General features: G+C 44.2%; 1 protein-coding gene across 2 annotated transcripts in view; it reads right to left on the bottom strand.

The window, feature by feature from the left end:
- Positions 1-7,605: 7,605 nt before the first annotated feature.
- Positions 7,606-19,661, bottom strand: part of shank3b (SH3 and multiple ankyrin repeat domains 3b) — a 62,652-nt gene continuing 50,596 nt past the window's right edge. For both annotated transcript variants that reach the window (XM_079494544.1, XM_079494543.1), the window contains 5 exons: positions 18,085-18,669; positions 15,175-15,465; positions 12,293-13,382; positions 12,034-12,063; positions 7,606-9,331 (listed from right to left, as the gene is read on the bottom strand). In XM_079494544.1, coding sequence (XP_079350670.1) covers positions 8,734-9,331; positions 12,034-12,063; positions 12,293-13,382; positions 15,175-15,465; positions 18,085-18,669 — 2,594 coding nt within the window. In that variant the 3' untranslated portion in view covers positions 7,606-8,733. The remainder of the gene's footprint in view (positions 9,332-12,033; positions 12,064-12,292; positions 13,383-15,174; positions 15,466-18,084; positions 18,670-19,661) is intronic.

Here is a 19,661-nt window from a genome sequence, read left to right as displayed (position 1 = left end):
TGCCCGGAAGGGCACTTTTTCTAGTTAGACTATGTAACCTTTTGTCCTAGTGATGCCTGCACCCTATACTTTTCCATTTCTTCACTGTCAAAAGGTTTGTCTGTCACTGTGATAATGGCAAAATGAGTTCTTTATTGTCTCCACCAGGCCGAAGGCATGGGGAGAGAGTATGTTTTGCACTCCGTCCGTGTGTGTGTGTGTGTGTCCGTGTGTCCGTGTGTGTGTCCTTCCGTCCGTCTGTTACCAGCTAATCTCCGGCACCGTTAACCCGGTCGATGCCAAACTTTGCACACACACTCCCTGGATGCCAATGATGAACCTCTGCCCCACATTTTCCAGAACGGCCTGTTATAGCGCCACCAGGAGGCCGCTTTGTGCAAAACAAGTTTTTGGACAGTACACCTACAGATTTTGTCCAAACATCACACAAATTGGTACACAGTCTCTCTAGAGCCATTCAACGAAACAGGTCTTTCAGATTTCTCAGACTCCATCCTGATTGGCTAAGATTGGCTTCCAAAGTTCGCAGGAGTGCTCAGTTTCAAACAAAATGCTGCAAATCATGAACACATCATGTGATTTCCGTGAAATTGTGCACGCACATTCCCACTAGGCCGAGGAAGAAATGCCACATGAACATTTTCAACTCAGCCTCATGGTGGCGCTATAACTGGCCGAAAAGTGTTTTTACCTCTAACTGCATGGATCTGTGGATAACTTTGTATGCCAACTCCCTAGAGGCCAAGGAAAAACCTTTGCCTGGAATTTTTCACATCTGCTCTTTATAGCGCCACCAGGAGGCCGACATATGTAAAACACATTTTCTAATATTACTCCTTCAGATTTTATCCAAATTTCACGCAAATCAGTACACATGTTCTCCATAGTCATGTGATCAAGACGGGATTGTTTGATTTATCATAATCCACCCTCATTGGCTATGATTGGCTTCTAAACTTTTCAGGAGTAGCCTGCTTTGTACCCGTTTTGTACAAATCGCCACAACTACTCAACGCAGCGTCCGATTGCGGTGAAACTGTGCATGCATATTCCCACTAGGCTGAGGAAGAAATGCCACTTTCGAATCAGCCTCATGGTGGCGCTACAACAGGCCAAGCCGCGTCACACACACACACACACACACACACACACACACACACACACACACACACACACACACACACACTTATATATTACTCCTACACATTTTGCCAAACATCACACACACTGGTGGAGACCTGTGCCCGGAAGGGCACTTTTTCTAGTTTTGATTCTGATTCTTACATAGATGAAGATTGAACTTTTTCACAAGTTTCGAAATACTTGAAATAGCCAATCTGACAAGCTCTCACAGTGCATTGCGCTGCGAGATTGTAGACCCATTTCATTTCAAGTGATCGGTGTCCATCTCTATACCCAACCTGCCAACTTTTCATTCTGAGTTGCGATTAACCAGAAACCATGTGATTTGGTTTGGTTGGGCAGCCTCCAAAGCCCCTACCCTCCCTGCTCATCAGATTGATGATTCCTATATGAAGTGCTGCCCACTTCATTCTGTGCTGTTGCATTACAATTCCCAACAGAATCAGGGCAAACTCTTTTCTCTTTTACTTCAAACGTTACAGGTCTTGTGTGTGTGAGCGAGTGTGCATGTCACAGACAGTCCAGACGCGTTTCTCTGTAGTAAATGTAAATTTTTATTTAGAAATGATAACTAAATTCAGAACGACAGTTTGTTAGAAAGCCTAAAAGTATTTCTCTGAACTCTGACTGGACATAGAAAAACTACAACTACACACAATCCATGAACTACATCTACACACAGCAGCACTCACTCCAGTACCCACATGATTGATTGATTGATTGATTGATTGATTGATTGATTGATTGATTGATTGATTGATTGAAATATGTATTAACAGTTTGCAGAATTACAGTACATTTCAAGCACAACTCAATACAAAAACTGTTAACTGTGAGTGGACGACACCATAAATCATTACACTTGTTTACAAGATAGGGTCCACCGTTTTCAATTCATCATAACAAGGAGATAAGAGGAGATAAGTCAGTGTCTACTAAAATACAGTAAGCCTCACATCCCCTCCCTGTGATCATTGGTGCCCAGACCCCAGGTTAGGAAGCACTGTCCTAGATACTAATAGCTTTATACCAGATCAGCTTTTAGTGACACCAACACTTCATCTCTCCATGCCGGTAAACCAGGAAGATAATAATAATGATAATAAGATAATAATAACTGTCCAGTATCAGGCCTTTAGGATAAATATGGCATCCAAACACAGAACTTGAACAGAGATAACAAACTCCTTGCCGTTCAGTGGCATTTCATGTCCCTCCCCCACGGCGATGGCTTCCGCCTGCCTGTTAGCTCGGTTAGTGCACCATAATGGTAGTTGTGAAGTTGATCTGGTGAATCAATCAATACGTCCATAATGACTACCTGCTGAACTTACTTGAGAACTGTAAATGTGTCGTTCATCTAAGCTGCTGTCAGATTAGCGGAAACTGCACCCGCTACTGTTAACACCTGGAGTGATGTCCTTTAAGTGTGTGTATACAGAAACTATAGGTCAGTTCCGTGTGAACATCCTAGATGATGATTGTGGGAATGATCAGCAGGCTAGCCTGATATGATTCACTTTGCGGTCGAAAGCGTCATGGTCACAATCAAGGTCAAGGTCAAGAACGAGAATGAATCGAGGTGGGAATGGTTTTTATCCCCATCTGATTCAGGGTCGGCGGTTGTGTGGTCCCCCACAGGTTACAGTGGTTACCCAGACCCAAACTATAACAAAGTCAGGGTTCCACAGGGTTATAAATTATTTGGGTAAGAGGCGGACTGGGTTAAGGCTAGACTAGATTGTGCTGGAATAAAGTAGGATTCAGAATAATCTGATATGAATTTTCAATTCATCCGTTTTATTAGATTTAAAGTCTGTCTGAACCCATTATCCAGTCAGAATCGAGACATTCTATAAACGAGGGGTGGGCAACAACCTTTTCGGGCATAATATCACTTCAATTCATCTGTTTTATTAGATTTAAAGTCTGTCTGAACCCATTATCCAGTCAGAATGGAGACATTCTATAAACGAGGGGTGGACAACAACCTTTTCAGGCATAATATCACTTGGCCGTTTTCCAAGGTTGGCGTGATCCCCCAGCAGTAACAACAGACAATGAAAACCACCATTGCTTCTACGTATAATTATAGGCAGCTAATTAGAATAACACACATGGAGTAAGTCAAGTAATAATAAAACGTAACAAAGAATGCGTCAATAATTTAATATGAATGATAAAGGCAAGATAAATTATCTGGGGAGAAAATATTTATGAACATCAAACAATAATGGTTGTTTTTGATCAACTCAATAGCCCAATATGATCAGCAGGTACAGTTGATAAAAAGAGGTGGTTGCCCACCCGTGCTATAAACCAATGAGCATCCAGGGTGGTGGGTAGGTCAATCAACATAACGTTGCTGTCGGGCAGAAACCAGTTGCACCTCCATATGTCAACTTTTTACAACGTTTTCCCCCCCATAAATGAATGCCCTACTTCTTCATACAAATATCGTGCAGCAAAAGTTGTGAAAATAGACAATCTACATTAAGCTTGTATTGTAGATGGGCTTTAGAAAATAGTTTAGAAATAGTTTAGAAATGTTTTGAAAGTTAAAGTGTTAAGTGTGTCTGTTGGTTTATAAATATTTAACCAATGAAAGGTATAAGAGCTTGTGACCAAAAATAACTACATTGGATCCATTGGGTTTGGAACACAGGTTATTCCACCCGACAGCGACGATGATAATGTTATAGTTAACAGAACCTCACCAGTGACACTTCCTTATGGCTCAGGAGGAGACTGGTTCCGTCTCATTTGCAACTAGGTAGGGAACATTTTTAGGAAATACAGTACAGTAGCTGCTCATTATAGTAGGAAGCATACTGTAGGATGCATCCTGTACAGTAGGTTCCTTGGTTTGATTAAATCTGGTTTAGAATTTTAACTGCCTTCCTTCTTCTATTGACATCCTATTGGACTCGGTCATTATATCTGGTACTCTACAGCAGGGGTTCTCAAAGTGGGGTAGTTGAGGGGGGTCCCCAGCAAACCTATAGGAACAGTTAAAACACTGTTATGACTTTTATGTTTCGTCTATTTTGTATTTATGTTTTGTTAAAGGTTGTAGAGACAAAAGAGAAAAAAGAATCCCGCACACTGTCTTCACTCGAGTTAGATTTATTGCTGATGAAGGTCTGAACTACCGAAACGTTGCTCAATAAATCTAACTCAAGTGCAGTGTGCGGGATTCTTTTTTCTCTACTTCTCAGTTCCAGTTATCCGACGCACCTGTCCATTGTAGGTTAGGGTTACGCACCTGTCCATTGTAGGTTAGGGTTACGCACCTGTCCATTGTAGGTTAGGGTTACGCACCTGTCCATTGTAGGTTAGGGTTACGCACCTGTCCATTGTAGGTGTGCAGAAGGATTTTTTTCTTATATTTTGTTAAAGGTTGACAAATCGGGATGGGGACCCATGGCCAAATGCATATCAATTTGGGGGCCTTTGACATGAAAATGGTTGAGAACTACTGCACTATTTCTAACTAGTAAGGTGATAGGATGTGTCCAAATGAGACAGAGCCAGCACTGTATATGGCAGGGAGTAAAAACTCCATTGATGGCCTGTTTGTAGTTATTAGGAAGTTCACAGGGCTGTGATTGATTCACAAAGACTACATTATATTGTAGTCTTTGTAGATAATGTAGATACTATGGTAGATACAGAATACTTGGTTATACTAGGTATAACCAAGTATTAAGATGAAGTATGTTAGTAATGTTGAGAGTTAAGGTCAGGTATTAACCGTAGGTTTTAAATGTAAGGTAGATATATAAGGTTATAGTTAAGATCAGGACATAAAGGACCATACCAGTGGTCTGGCATGTTAGCCCATATGACTCACTATTACAGTAAGTAATATAGTTTGTGAATATCTGTATGACATACATCAGCTATTGTCATTATTTTTTAAATAATTCAGACAATGTTTTGAATTTGTTTGGAAACTGTCTAAATTGTAACACAATAAAACATTTATAATAAAAAGAAAATGTACTTTGGTATACTTAAAGGGGAATTCCACTCATTTTCAACAATTTACTATGTCATTAATATACCTTAGAGCTGTTGTGTGGAAATAATAAAAAAGTCCCCCCCATTCTGTTTCCTAGAACTGTAGGTCTGAAAAAAATCATTAACATTGTGTTATATGCATAATATGCAGTTATATTTTGTCATTTGTGTTTTAAGGCATTTTGTATGTATTCATGACTTGTTAACAGCACATTGATGTTTAACCAATATTGTCTAAATTGTGCAGGTTATGTCAGTAACATTTTGACCATGGAGAAAACATAAACTAAAACAAAATAAAGCAATTAGTGGGGAAATGGTCTATAGTTATGTTTGATATGGGGCTGGAGCGGTGAACAGACAGGTATGGTCCTTTAAACCTAGGTCTTAAGTGCAAGGTACTGTAGATATAAAAGGTTATAGTTAAGGGTACCTATAAGGTCATTTCTGTACAGATGGCTTAAGAGAATTAGCACCTTCTCCCATCAGCCCTCAATACACAGGTTAGAACCCGGAGCGGTGAAAGCGACATTTCACCCAAAATCCATTTGAATTGTATAGTCCATTTGAACAGCATTTTGTACTCTCCACAGGCACTGATTCTCCAAGAGGGATTTCATTCCAGTCTGTAGTACATTATATACTGGATTTTCTATCCATTGATTAATACAAGCTGTAGTTCATTCTATGTATTTTCTACTGTATGTAGTATTACAGTCTGGAATTTATTCTATATTCATGATCTATGTAGTCTACAGGGGTTAATTCTTCACACTTGGCATGAGTCATGACAAATGAATGATATACGGAAATTGCCAGCGAGTATGTTGCGTCAAAAGAAAACCATTCAGATGCCTCATTCATGCCTTTAATAAGCCTATCTCACAGAATCTCCCTGCCCCCCTTAATACGCCCCCTTTCGGGGTTAGTGGTGATAGCGTGACGTCACTCCATAGACTCTACATGTTAACAGAGGTAATTTAAGAAGTCTACAACTTTTGTTTTCTCAAGGTAAGGTTTGTTCTATCTGTTCGAGCTGATTTACCATCTTGTTTGCTTCATAATAATATTGGTCATAATAATAATGTTAAAGACACCACTATTTACCGGAAGTGGGCGTGGAAAGCGGGCTGTGAGATAGGCCTCTTGTGGTGACAACTTGACCTTGTTGCTTTAATAGACTCCATACATAACTGTAGTAGTCCAAGGTTTTCAGAAGGTGGCATACCTGTTCCTGGAGTATGTAAGACTTATTTCATGAGCAGAGCACATCAAATGTGTTTTTGGTGAAATGTCACTTTTAAAGCTCTCCCTGAAACAGACACATCAAACAGAAATCAGCCAATCACAACAAAGTCATCATTGACAAATCATCTTGAATTCAAAATCAGTGGCAAATCATACGAATTCCAAAACATCTAGCAAAAACGACCTTTGAGTGAATCCAATTCATTGTCAAATCATACCGAATTCACAATCACCAGCAAGCTATAAACAGAAAATCATCACATGGTTCTGACTTATTTAGAAACTCAGAATAATCTGAATCGTCAGCTGAACCTATAAATCAAATCTTTCAGTAGGGGATTAGAAAAATGGTTCTAGAGAGAGAGAGAGAGAGAGAGAGAGAGAGAGAGAACGCACCACTATAAGGTTCACTATACCCACTGCTGTTGCCATGGTGAGAACAGCCCTCCTCATAATTAAAGATCACAGCCCAGACAAACGTGCAAATGATCAGCACACTAAACAGGGAGAAAACTATGCTATATGGGCCGCGCACAGCAAGGACAGAAACTATGACAATGACGCGAGTGACGAGCGTCCATGTGAACGATCGTTCTGTAAACATGTTGAACACGTGGTGAATATGATGACGTCCTGTAAATTCGGATCGGTTTTAATTGGCCAGTCGAGTACTTCTATATCGCTCATCAACTCGCTCTGGAAACGATCCCAACGACATCGGCGTCGTTGTTGTTGTGATGACTGCGCCATCCACTTGAGTTGGAACGATATTTTATAACGAGATATGTATAGTTATAGTTGTCGTACTTGCTGTGGGCAACCCTATAAACAGTGTCCACTGTCCTATCAATGTTAAAGGTCTGGTGACATAAAAAAAAGTTTTTGTAATTTTTCTTATTATTTTAGGTTTTGTGAGCTCAGTTGCACCCAAAAAACCTGAACTTTTAACATTCAGTAGATTTTCTGTGGTCTGGGGTTTACTGGCTCAAACAAGTGCTCTGATTTGCCTGTGGACTGTGATGTGATGTAAATCCCATATATGACATAACAATTTGCCAGCAGTCACTGTTTTCATTGCAGCTCAAAAGGCTTCAGAACACATAGAGAAAATGGGACCACAGAAAATCCACTGAATGTTCAAAGTTCAGGTTGTGTGGATGAAATTGAGGTCATAAAACAAAAACAAAAAAAAACGAAAATAAAAATAAATTCAAATCAATGTCATGAAACCTTTAAAACAACATGTTGGAGCTACATGGCTTCCTCAGGCTGACACGTCGGTGAATTAATATAAGAAACTACAATACGTAACAGAAGAACTAGTCAATGTTGTTGTTTTTTTCCATTAAGGAAAAGATGTATTATTGATTGTGTTTTCTAAAGATCTCCTTCTGTCTGTGATGTCATAAGCCATACTGTGCCCGTCCTTGCCGTCTTCAGTCAGCAGGGGGTGCAGAATGGTGCATAATTATTAAAATAATCATACTATTAAAGGAACACAAATCAGCTCTCATCAACGTATTGTTGTCCAATGAGACGACTACAAGCAAGAATCAAAACGATCAAGAATCAAGACTTGAGAATCCAAAAGTAGTAGTTGTGTAATTATTTGTGGTTCATGATTGCTTTAGCATACTGTCATGCTGCCCCCTCATCATCTCCGGCTTACAACAGTTGATCAAAGCTGATTGGACAATACTGTGCCCCGTCAAAGTTAATTAGGCTCTGTTTGCCGATAAAAAGATACAAAGTGAATTAATTCATTAATATACAAAGTATATTCTACTGCCTCGGATTCTACAATGGTCAGAGGTTGAGAGGTCAGAAGTTAAGCCTAACTTATACTCTGATGCGCGACACTGTCGTGTGCCGAAAATAGCGCACCTACGAGGTCACGTCGAGAGGATGTCAAAATATCTTTAAAATAAATGTGATATATATTGTTTTGCATTGGGGTCCCTGGCACAAAATACTTCCAGATGGGGATCTGCGGCTAAATACATAATTGATAGTTTTTCTATTGAACTGACTGAAGACAAATATCCCTGTGGGGACAATAAAGACTACTATAATTATTATCTCAAGGTCCTTGACATGAAGAAGTTTGGGAAAGTATGAAAATGTTTTGTGCCAGTGACAACCGATACAAGATTTGCGTTGTTTAAAAAAGATTCCACATTTTTCACATTTCTTCTTTTTTTTTTAATAGCAGACATGGTAGATGGGCTATTTCCGACAGGTGACGCGGTCGTGCGACGGAGTAGGAATCGGGGCTTTACGAGGTCAGGCGTTGGGATGTCGGAGGAGGAGGCGCGTGGGTCAGGCGGAGCTGTCCAACAGCTGTCTGAGAGCGCGCTCGATGTTGATGCGGTGTCCCAGCCTGGTGACTCCCAGCTCCGTGTAGTCGTCTTTGGTGAGAGCCGGCAGGTGCGAGCCCTCGATCTCGTGCTCCTGGAAGCGCTGCCGGTGCTCCGCCAGGCCCACGCTCTCCAGCCAGTCGCCCACGTCGTACTTGCTCCACAGGTTCAGGGGCCGCTGTCTGAAGGGCCGCAGCGCCATCAGGGGACCCCCCAGCACAGGGGAGGGACAGGGGGACGCGTGGGGCGAGGGCGAGGGCGAGCGGGAGCGCGTCCGGGCACTGGCGCTCCTCATGACGAAGCGGACCTCCTTGGGCTCCGACGGCAGGCTGAGGCTGGACGACTTCTGCATGGTCAGGCCACGCCCGTGGCTCAGGTGTGACCTATCGGAGCAATGCGAGGAGGGGGAGGAGCCCTGTCCCATAGGCCTATCGATGCAGGGTGAGGGGGAAGGGGAGGGGCTTCGGCGGGTGACTGGATAGCGACATCCTGGTCTGACAGTGTAGCTGGTGTAGCCTCTCTGGGAAATGGTGTGTAGCTCTCCAAGACTGGAGAACAGCCTGGAAGATGAATCACACACAGTTAACTACTTAAATAACTTCCAACTACTTCATTAACTACTTAACTGACTTTATAACTAATAACCAACTAGAGCCAGTGCAATATGGGAGTTTTGAGACTGATTTTAGAGGGAGGCCATTAATTGACAATAGTGATATTAAGCCTTACCAAGCCATGTGGCCTATAGGTCACGACTCTCTGCTGTTTCTGTAGCGTGAAGCTGTTTGATACATCCCACAGCCATGATGTACAAGTACACACCTAAACATTATGCTAATTTACAGTCCCTGCCGTTTTTCAGAAAACCGGTGGAAAAGCACAGACAAAAATCTGTCTGCAAGGATCTTTATCCCGAATACAACCCTTGATGCTGAGTGCCATGCAGGGAGTTACAGGTGCTATTTTTATAGTGTTTGGTATGCCCCGTCTGGGGATCAAACACCGACCTCCCAATCTCAGGGATTCACCAAGACCACTGAGCTGAATTATCAATAGGGTGGCTCAACAGTGACCTTGAACTTTGACTGCCTGCTAATAAGTCCATCCTTGAGCCCAAGTGGACATTGGTGCCACACGTTGTGAAATTCCCCCGAGATGTTCCTGAGATATCACCTTGTCAGACATGAGGTTACAGTGACATACTGTGACTACTTCTAACCAGTTCATTCAGGTTACAGTGACATACTGTGACTACTTCTAACCAGTTCATTCAGGTTACAGTGACATACTGTGACTACTTCTAACCAGTTCATTCTTGAGGCACAATTGTGCCAAATGTGATGAGATTCCCTCAAGGCTGGGATGTACGGACACATGGACGGATGGAGTGGTGGAAAGTAACTATGTACATTTACTTAAATACTGTACTTAAGTACAATTTTGATGTATTTGTACTTTACTTGAGTATTTCCCATTTCCAATTTTTACTTCTACTCCACTACATCTCGGATCCAAATATTGTTACTAGTTACTAGTAACTTTTAGACTTTAATTATTATTACAAAACATACATCATAAGCACTTCAGCACTATTATATACAGTACATTTCGGCCATTTTAAAATAGTTTTTTTAACAGTTAAAAACTTGTGAAATTGGACATTCTGCATAATGCGTACTTTCTACCTTTGTACTTTAAGTACATATTGATGCCAATACTTTTGTACTTTTACTCAAGCAAATTTTGAATTCCGGACTTTGGCCTCACTCACACCTTCGCAACAGACTGATGTATGCTTGTTGTATACAAAGGGTGTGATACATCTTGCCCCAATGCATTTCCAATGGGAGTCACATGGTTTGACACAACATTTGTGTTGTATGAGGGGGAGGGGGGCAGTCGAAACACATACAACAGCTTGTAGTCCAAAATGTGGACTACAAACCATGTGACTTCCATTGGAAATGCATTGGGGCGGCCATGACACTCACAACATTCATACAACAAGCATGCATCAATGTTGTATGCTAGATCGAAAGGTGTGAGTGAGGCCTTATATACTTCTACATTGCGGTATTGATACTTTTACTTAAGTAAAACAAATTAGTACTTTTTCCACCACCGGATGGACAGACGGACAGACAGACAGACAGACAGACAGACAGACAGACAGACAGACAGACGGACGGTCGGGACGGACATACCTGCACATAATTACAGGAGGACGGACATAGGAAAACATAATGCCTCTGGCCATGGCTGTCCTCAGTAGAGGCGTTAAAACAAAATCAGTTTTGACATTAGATGTCAATCATGCATTGGGTAAGTTTCATGGCGTAGTGGTAGCATCAATGGTTGGTAATACATATAAAATATGCTTTTACCAAATAGATTAAGGTTAGGCATAGTTAGTATGGTTAAGTTCAGGTGGGGTTATGAAGAGTAGAGAAGAATGGGGAGGGCATTGAGCTTGGAATTGGCTTTGAAAATGCATACAGACATAGAACGTTTTTCAAATACTAAGGGCTATATCTTGTGTCACCCCTAAACTTACTTGCCACATTTTAAAATAGTTCAACTAGCCGATCTAAATCGACACGTTGTGAGCTTGTAGATCGGCTATTTGAACCATTTTAAAAGGTTGTTCAAAATAGTAAAAATCACACCCGTGTGAAGTGAGGGGCGCTCTTTATCATCATACATCAGGACGTAACATGTCGATTTTCTCAGACACATACGATGTAAATCCTCCATTCATTGTCAATGGGAATTGGGAATGGAAATTTAATATTTGTGTAAGACATGATATTGGTCCTACATATCGCCAACATGTCGCCCTTGTCATCCGACTACTATTTTGCGGTTTTGTGGGACAGTGGTGCACTGCGAGGCAGTGAGGGGTCTACTCTTGAGTGACCTTTGACAGTTTCCGACACCTGTAACAGATGTTATGAAGATGTACAGGACCGCATTCATTTAACGTCCAATGTTATGTGCCAGGCCGGGGCAATGCTATCAAAACCTACCGGACTGAACTGACTGTTGATCACAACACCTCTGTTGTGATGCAGGCCTGTTTAAATATGTTTTCAGTTTCTATGTAGAACTGTAGCTGCAGTAGTTAGAACTGAGTTCCTCCTGTTTGTAAGGTAGTATAAAAGTCAGGAGGCAGTTAAGATTAAGTCATACTGTAGGTTAGTTAATAACTTCTAGTGATTTATTAGTTAAAATCAGGAATGTTTACCCAGGAGTCAAAACCTACGATTTACTCTCTCCACTGTCATCCACACTCCTACAATGACAAGAAGGACATACAAACTGTTACTAAACAATACAAACACACGTACATACGTACGTACGTACGTACGTGTGTGAATACAATACAACTAACACATGTGCAGTGGTTACAAGCAGCAGTGCCCTGAAGCCAATAAGTGAAATATCTCCCCTGGTAGTACGGTAGGTGTAGCTTGTAGTATTTGTTAGTATTAATCTGTAGTATTATTATAGTTTCAGTGTACCTGGCTCCACCCACCGGTGACCTACGACCTGGGTCCAGAGGGCTCGGCTCCTCCCCGAGGGAGTGACTGTCTTTGTTCAGCAGCTGCAGCCGATTGACCAGATCCAGCCCGGAGCCCGGCCTGCTGGTCAGATCCAGAGCGGAGGCTGCCCCCCCCTGCATGGCACCTCCCCCTTCCTGGCCCGGCTCCTCCCCCCACAGCTTGGACCTCCTCTGGAACAGATAGCGGGGCTGCTGGAAGGAGGCGGAGCAAGAGGCGGACGAGGGGAGGAGCTCGCTGTCCGACGACTGCTTCATCAGGGGGTCTCTGAGCGACGAGCGGCCTCGCCCAATCGGCGAGCGGAGGCGGGGCTTGAGGACCGACGGGGAGGTGGGGGGCGCTGCGGGCGGCGAGGTGGGGGGAAGGCCGAGGGGCGGGGCCAGGGTGATGGAGGGAGGCAGGGAGGAGGAGGAGCTGTCCTCCGAGCCCTCCCCTCCCCCCTCACCCCCTCGCCGGGGCAACAGGGTGAGGGAGGGCGGGGGCGAGGCGAAGGGAAGGGGCGGAGACACCAGGCCGATCCGGCGAAGCTCCTCCCTCGTCTCTTCGTCGCTGGACGAGAGCAGCGCCGGGGGGAGCGTCACCGTGTACGCCCCGCTCTCCTCCTCCGAGCTGCCAATCGTCAGGCTCCGCCGCCTGTCAATCAGAGCGGACTGGCCCTCGTTGGCCAGCGCTGGAAGAGGGGCGGGTCTCCAGCGCTCGGGGGAGGGGGCGGCCGACGGCGTCAAGCCCCCCTCCGTCTCCGGGCGCTCCACCACCTGTCCGTCGGGAAAAAGGGGCGGAGTCACGCGTTTGTGCCTCAGCTCAGGGCTGGTCTGGGGGGTGGTGCGCTTGCTGCGCTGCTCAGGGCTCGTCTGGGGCGCAGGGCGCTTGGACCGTGGCTCGGGGCTGCCCTGAGGGGTGGGGGCAGGGGTGCGTTTGTGTCTGCCGTCAGGGCTGACGAGCGGGGTGGGCGAGGCAGACGTCGGCTTGGAGCGGGGCTCGGGGCTCGGCGTTCGGGCCGTGAGCGCTCGCTCTCGCGCAGCAAGAGCCAAGGCGAGAGGAGAGGAGGGATCTGGGAATAAGAGAAGAGATTTATTCAATCGATATCTATCTATATCTATATTCCTTCACCCCCCTCAATTGCGAAAATGTCTGCTTTTTGGATTTATTGGTGACAACAACGTCGGTGAATGCAAATAGCCATGAAGCCCAGCTGAGCATGCAGCTCCACAACACGGTAGGCGCAGGCGCTTGATTTGATTACCAAACTTCCTCGCAGGAGGACAAGTTAAATCCCCTTACACTTTATTTAACGATGCTGCGTCATACGGAGGTGTTGCGCCCACAATGTGGCATGCTTCATACGTTCAGAATGCTTGGGTGATGCGCCGACAGCAGCGTGAGCTTGTGGATCGTCTGTTTTCTGCACACTTTTTTTTCGCTTTTATTTTATATTTTTTATGGAGGGACAGACAGTAGGCTGACAGGAAATGGGGAGAGAGATGGGGGGGGAAGACTTGCAGTAAAGGCCGTCGAGATCGGGAGTCGAACCCACGGCACACTGCCAGACTGGATTACCAGCCAAGGTGCCTGGACCGCTGAGCCACGGCCCAGGCCTGTTTTCTGCACACTGACGACACCGTTGTACCACAAAGTAAATCTTGCATGAACGTGCACACATCAGCATAAATTGCCTGCCAAGCTGCCGAACGTCGTTGCTTGAATAAATTACATTTTTGTAACTGTAAGTAATAAATATTCTCTTGGATGTGAAGTTTCTCCGGTCAGAGATAGTATATGTGACACGAAGGTATATTTCAACAGAACAGCAGTTTATTGTCTTCAGTAAGCCATGGTTTATTAGTCATGGACGCACGGCTGCAGAGAAGTGAGTGGTGTTGTAGGGTGTAGCTGCAGGTTCTGCATGTTGCCTGTGTGAAGGCTGGAGACAGGCTGTGGAGTGAGTGATGGCTTATATAGGGCACACCTAAACTGTGATTGGCTAATGAGTTGAGTGGTGTGATGGCAAACACAGGTGTCTCATTATGGATGCAGGGAATGGGAAAGGTCCACCATGAGGCTGCCATTCAGACAAGCATGAGATAATTCACAACAGTAAGGCAACCTCACCTTTTCATTGCCTAATGCTAACATACTCTTACCAGCTTGTCAAAACAATGCCATATAGAAATAAAATTGATATTATGCATAATTAAGTTCAGCCTTTTGGCCCGGCCCTCCAAAATATTTTCTGTTTCTCATTTGGCCCCTTGGGAAAAATAATTGCCCACCCCGTGCCTTAATCCAAAGTACTGTAATGTGTATTACATTCATTTGAACCACTTTAACCACTTTAAACATCGGCTTTTTGGAAATAGAAGATGTACAAGCTCACAATGCGTCGCAAACTCGCAATGCAACACAATGTGATCCATTGTGAGCTTGTAAATCTGTCATTTAAAGATAGCTCTTGAACAAAATGTGGGCAAATACTGTACACATATTTATTCGGGTGTCCTTGAAAAGATTTGCTATACAGTTGGAGGCCATCGATATTGTCCTTTTCTTTTTGCTGAGGTTTGCGTGATCTGCGCAAAAGGACAGTTAACCCATTTTGGGCGGGAACCCCTTTGGTGTTTTAAACATTATGTTATAATTTAGCTATTGAAAAATAGCAGATCTACAAGCTCATAGCGCGCCACCGAGTGGCGCGCTACGAGCTTGTAGGTCTGCTATTTTTGAAAAATCGAGGATTTAGAAGGATTATTTTAAATTTTGAGGTCAGGCCTAAATGGGTCAAATGATAAGGGACAATATCGGTGGCACCCAACTGTACATGAACAGGTTTGCTATACTGTACGTACCCAGTGGTTTTCCAGTCAGTGGGTGCAGGAAGGTGTGTGGGGTGGGGGAGGGGGACAGCACAGGAATAGGGGGCGGGAGCTCGCCCAGGTCGTCCATGGAATGGCTCAGGGTAAGGAGGGGGGGCGGGGCATGATCTGACCCCGCCCCCTCCACAGACAGGAAGAGTGAGGATCGACGTCCCTGGATCCGAGCACGATCAGAGAGCACCTGCTGCTGGTACAGCTCCGCCCTGCTGGGGCTGAGGTCCGCGCCCAGAGTTGAGCCGCCTTCTTGTTCTTTGGAGCCGCTCCCTGAAAAGCAGAAAGGAAAAAGGAGTTATTTTTTGACTACAAGAACTAAGTGACCGTTGAACCGCGGCGCGTGAACACATTTCACAGTTTCCGGTTTGTTTCAGATGAGGTTCAGATAAGGAGCATCTATTGCACTTCAAAATTAGGCAGTGCAGAAGTGTGAATATACTTATGTTTGTCAATAGTGTACTCTATCTATCTATAAAATGAAACAACACCACACTGTTATACTGAATAATATACTATGACACCTATGCCTGACTATGCTTAAATAACACAATTATAGGTTCAAGGACTCAATGCCAACGTAGCCTATTCTGTTTCAGTTTGAGGCAAATTCGTGCTCTGCTGTGTTTGTGTTTTTTTTTTGTTTTTTTTATGTATTTTTTGTGTGGCATTCGCCTTTATTTTATATTTTTTATGGAGGGACAGACAGTAGGCTGACAGGAAATGGGGAGAGAGATGGGGGGGGTGACATGCAGTAAAGGCCGTCGGGATCGGGAGTCGAACCCGCGGCACACTGCCAGACTGGATTACCAGCCAAGGTGCCTGGACCGCTGAGCCACGGCCCAGGCCTGTGTTTGTGGTTTTAACGGAGAGAACAAGTGTATCCACCACTGCATTCATTCAGTTGTGTTCACTGCTGCCAAAATCATTATGCGTGATTGCCTTATTTCTCATCATCAGCAAATGCCAGGAGTCATTACTATCGAATGCCACTGTCCTGACATCCACTAAAAATGCAAAGACACAGCCCCTACACAGCCGACCCGAGGGACTGAGAGCTGCATATAGTAGCTCTCAAGCAGCAAATTGTTGCTGTCGGGAAGAAACCTTGTATGCCCAAAACTGCAAAGATCCTGCAGTGTTCTAATGGATCCTATGTAGTTAGTATTTAATCACAAGCTCTTAATACTTGTAAAACCCACACTTAACCACTTTCAAAATGTTTCAATTAAAAAAAATAGGACCGCAACGCCTTGTGAGATAGATCGGCTACTTCTGCTACGTTTGTGTGAGACACTGAATACATTTTAAATATGGAGATACTAGGTTTCTGTCCGACCGCAACGAAGCGCATTATAAGGTTGGCAGAAAACAGTTACAGGTCCCAATTCCAATCCAAGAGAGTGCATATAGCATGCAGATTGGCTGGCACCTCATTGGTATTCATTTACATTGTGCGCTGCACTGTACATGAGAAGATTCAGTCCATGGCCTCGGTCGTGGATTTGAGTCAATGTTTAGAACCCCCCCCCCCCCCCCCCCCCGAAAAAAATTAAATCAAACAAAGAGTGATACGAGGACTAGCCAATGTCAACTCGGGACTCCTGAACCGTTGCCATCCACACCTAGCCTGGCTAATAAGCCAGACCGAATCAGCCGTTGGCAAAAAGAAATTGCCTGTGATTTGAGTCTGGCTTATTAGCCAGGCTAATCCACACCCTCCTGCCTAGCACCAGGGTCTTCAGCTCTGCAGTGTCTACATAATGTGGTGCGCTTCTTTTCCGTTTCTGTCCAAATAGAGTGTACGGTAGAGTGTAAAAAGACAGCTTAACAAACACATCGGTGAATTCACCTTTAGCTAAGCCCCGCCCTCTCCCACTTAGACACTTTTCAGCCGGGTTTGGAAACAGACCTTCAAAATCTCTTCCAAATCTGTCAAAAAGGCCTGCCATATGCACTGGAAAAATATGTACTACGTGACATTTATTTTTTAAAACAATGTTTTATCATATAAGAAAACTATTGGTGGAGAGGTTTGTCTAAACCAGAGCCATAGAGTAAGTCAAAGTTACGACAACTCCGTTCACTTCATGGGGCCAGCCTCTTCTATATAGACTTAATGGGCACAACCGGAAGTTTACGGAATGCATTGGAGTCTATGGGCTCGCGCGAGTACATGAACCACGTGACCAGGCTGTTTTCTGCACCCTCAATGTAACTCTGTCTTACTCTATGGCTCTGGTCTAACACATGTTATGCTTAGCTGTGATTGGACCATAGCAGTTTGGGGAGGGGCTTAGCTATAGGTCAATTAAGGAAAGATGGCAGATCATGTCTCTGTGAACGCCTTAGTGATGAGACGATGGAGTGATGTGAAGTGAAAGGAGATTCAACTGTTGTTTCACCTCTCACGATGACAATAATATTGCATGATGTCAGAGCATTCATATACTAACTTGTGAATGTGATATTACAAGCCAGTATCTTAACCATTTTCCCCCTGTTTTGTCCCTATTATATTATGGGCATGTTACAAAAATAGCATCGTCTATATGCAATGTATTGTGAGATGTAGCCCGGCTATTTTCGCCGTGTGACACCATGCAGTTCACAACAGTTCGTAGAGTTGCGGTGCCCATGTCCATCAAATTCTTAATTAAAATGTAATAAATGTGCCCAGTGAAGCATTAGTTGTGTGTGGCATAGTCATAATGGATTCATTGGGCTGTAGAGTTGTATAGTTAGTGATTACGTGCACTGTGGCAATATATATATATACAGTATGTACTGTAAATGTGTTTACCACTGTGCCACCCAAGCACCCTACGGGTAATGACCTGTGGCACTAATAGCCTCCTATGTTATAATTAACTAATTCATCTTGATCCATACCTTCCTCCACAGGATGTTGTTTGAGCAGCGGTGACTTCCTCCTCTGGGGCTTACTGGGTGGAGCCTGCTGGCCCACGTTAGCGTACGGGTTTTCTATTGCTCGGCCTCTGCGACGCGACAGAGGGGAGTGGCCTTGGCCGGGGCTCGTCGGGTGAAGTGACAGCGTGGAGGTGCAGTGCGTGGAGGTGTGCGTCAAGGGGTGTGCAAGCGGCGGCGCGTGCGTCTCCGCGGGCACGTGTGGCGTCGGCGAGTCCTGCAGGATGATCATGGACCTCGCCTTCCTCTGTCGCTCGGCGTGGGCGTGGCTTCTGGACGGCGAGTCGCACAGCTCGTGGAGCCTGGGCTCGGTGCCCGGCTTGAAGCTGGAGCGGTTCTGAGACTCCCCTCTGGCCGGGGGAGGCGGGGGGAGGAAGGAGGGAGGCGGCCCAGAGTCCAGGAGGTAGAGGGGGGAAGGCGAGGACGGGGAAGGAGGGGGGGGAGGGGCCATCTGAGGGGGCGGGGGGATGAAGCTGTCCGACAACGAGGAGCTCCGAGGAAAGCGGTTCTCGCCGATCAGAGCAGAGATCCTGTCATCGTCTGGTGTTCCTGACAACACAAAATAAACACATCATGGTTAATACCTTATATTCATAAATGAATATAGATTGCGTTAATTCATATTAATAGAGTTGATGTATAGAATCTAGTCAATCTACGGTATATTGCTACCTGAATATACTGTAAGTTATCACTTCCAATTTTACTTTAAATTTCCTTTAGGTCCATATAATATTTGACTGTTATTTGGTACTAGTCCTTACCCATTGTGAGATATTGCCCGCCCATAAATATCTTTAATTGTATATAATATATTTGTGTGTTTTTTTAATGAATGAAAACAGCACTAACATGAAAGTATTCGTACAAATGCATGGTAGGGAAATATGTTCATGGGAAGGACCACAACATTTACACTTATTAGCCCACAGACCCCCATTTGAAAAGTATGAAGGCCCCCCAGTTTGACATGCACCACAGAAACTGTGGACAGTCGCACAGATACTCCCAAATGTATTTTGTGAGTCGCACAGATGAAGTTATAGGTGCATTTGCGTCCAAAATGTGCACAATTCTGAGCTCTGGCTTGAGAAAACGCATGGCTTTTGCAACCTGTGATGTTGTGAGCTTGTAGATTAGCTGTTTTCGCCGGAGCGTGCGCTTTATCTCCCCAAAAGCATGTTCTTGCAACAAACGTTTAGCGCTTTATCTCCCCAAAAGCATGTTTTTGCAACAATCGTTTGAAATTTCTGCATTTGCGGCGCCCCCTATGGCTGAAAAGGTAATTGCTTTGGGCTCTCCATTGATTAATTGGAAAATTAGCATTTTCCCATGTAAGTGGATGGGTAATTTTAATGCACTAATAAATGAATTATTAATCAATAATTAGTACAATTTTAAAAAGGGCTTCGTTAAGACCTCCATATTATTATAGTGAGTGATTGGTGCAGGCAGTGAGGAGCTACGGAAGTGTTTCTGACAGACATTCATTTTCATTCAGTTAATTATAGTATGATGATGATTACATATGATTTCAGTAA

This window comes from Electrona antarctica, assembly GCF_951216825.1.
Source record: "Electrona antarctica genome assembly, chromosome: 23".
NCBI lineage: Eukaryota > Metazoa > Chordata > Actinopteri > Myctophiformes > Myctophidae > Electrona > Electrona antarctica.
Note: the sequence above shows the minus strand (reverse complement) of the source record. Positions and strands in the feature narration are given on the sequence as shown.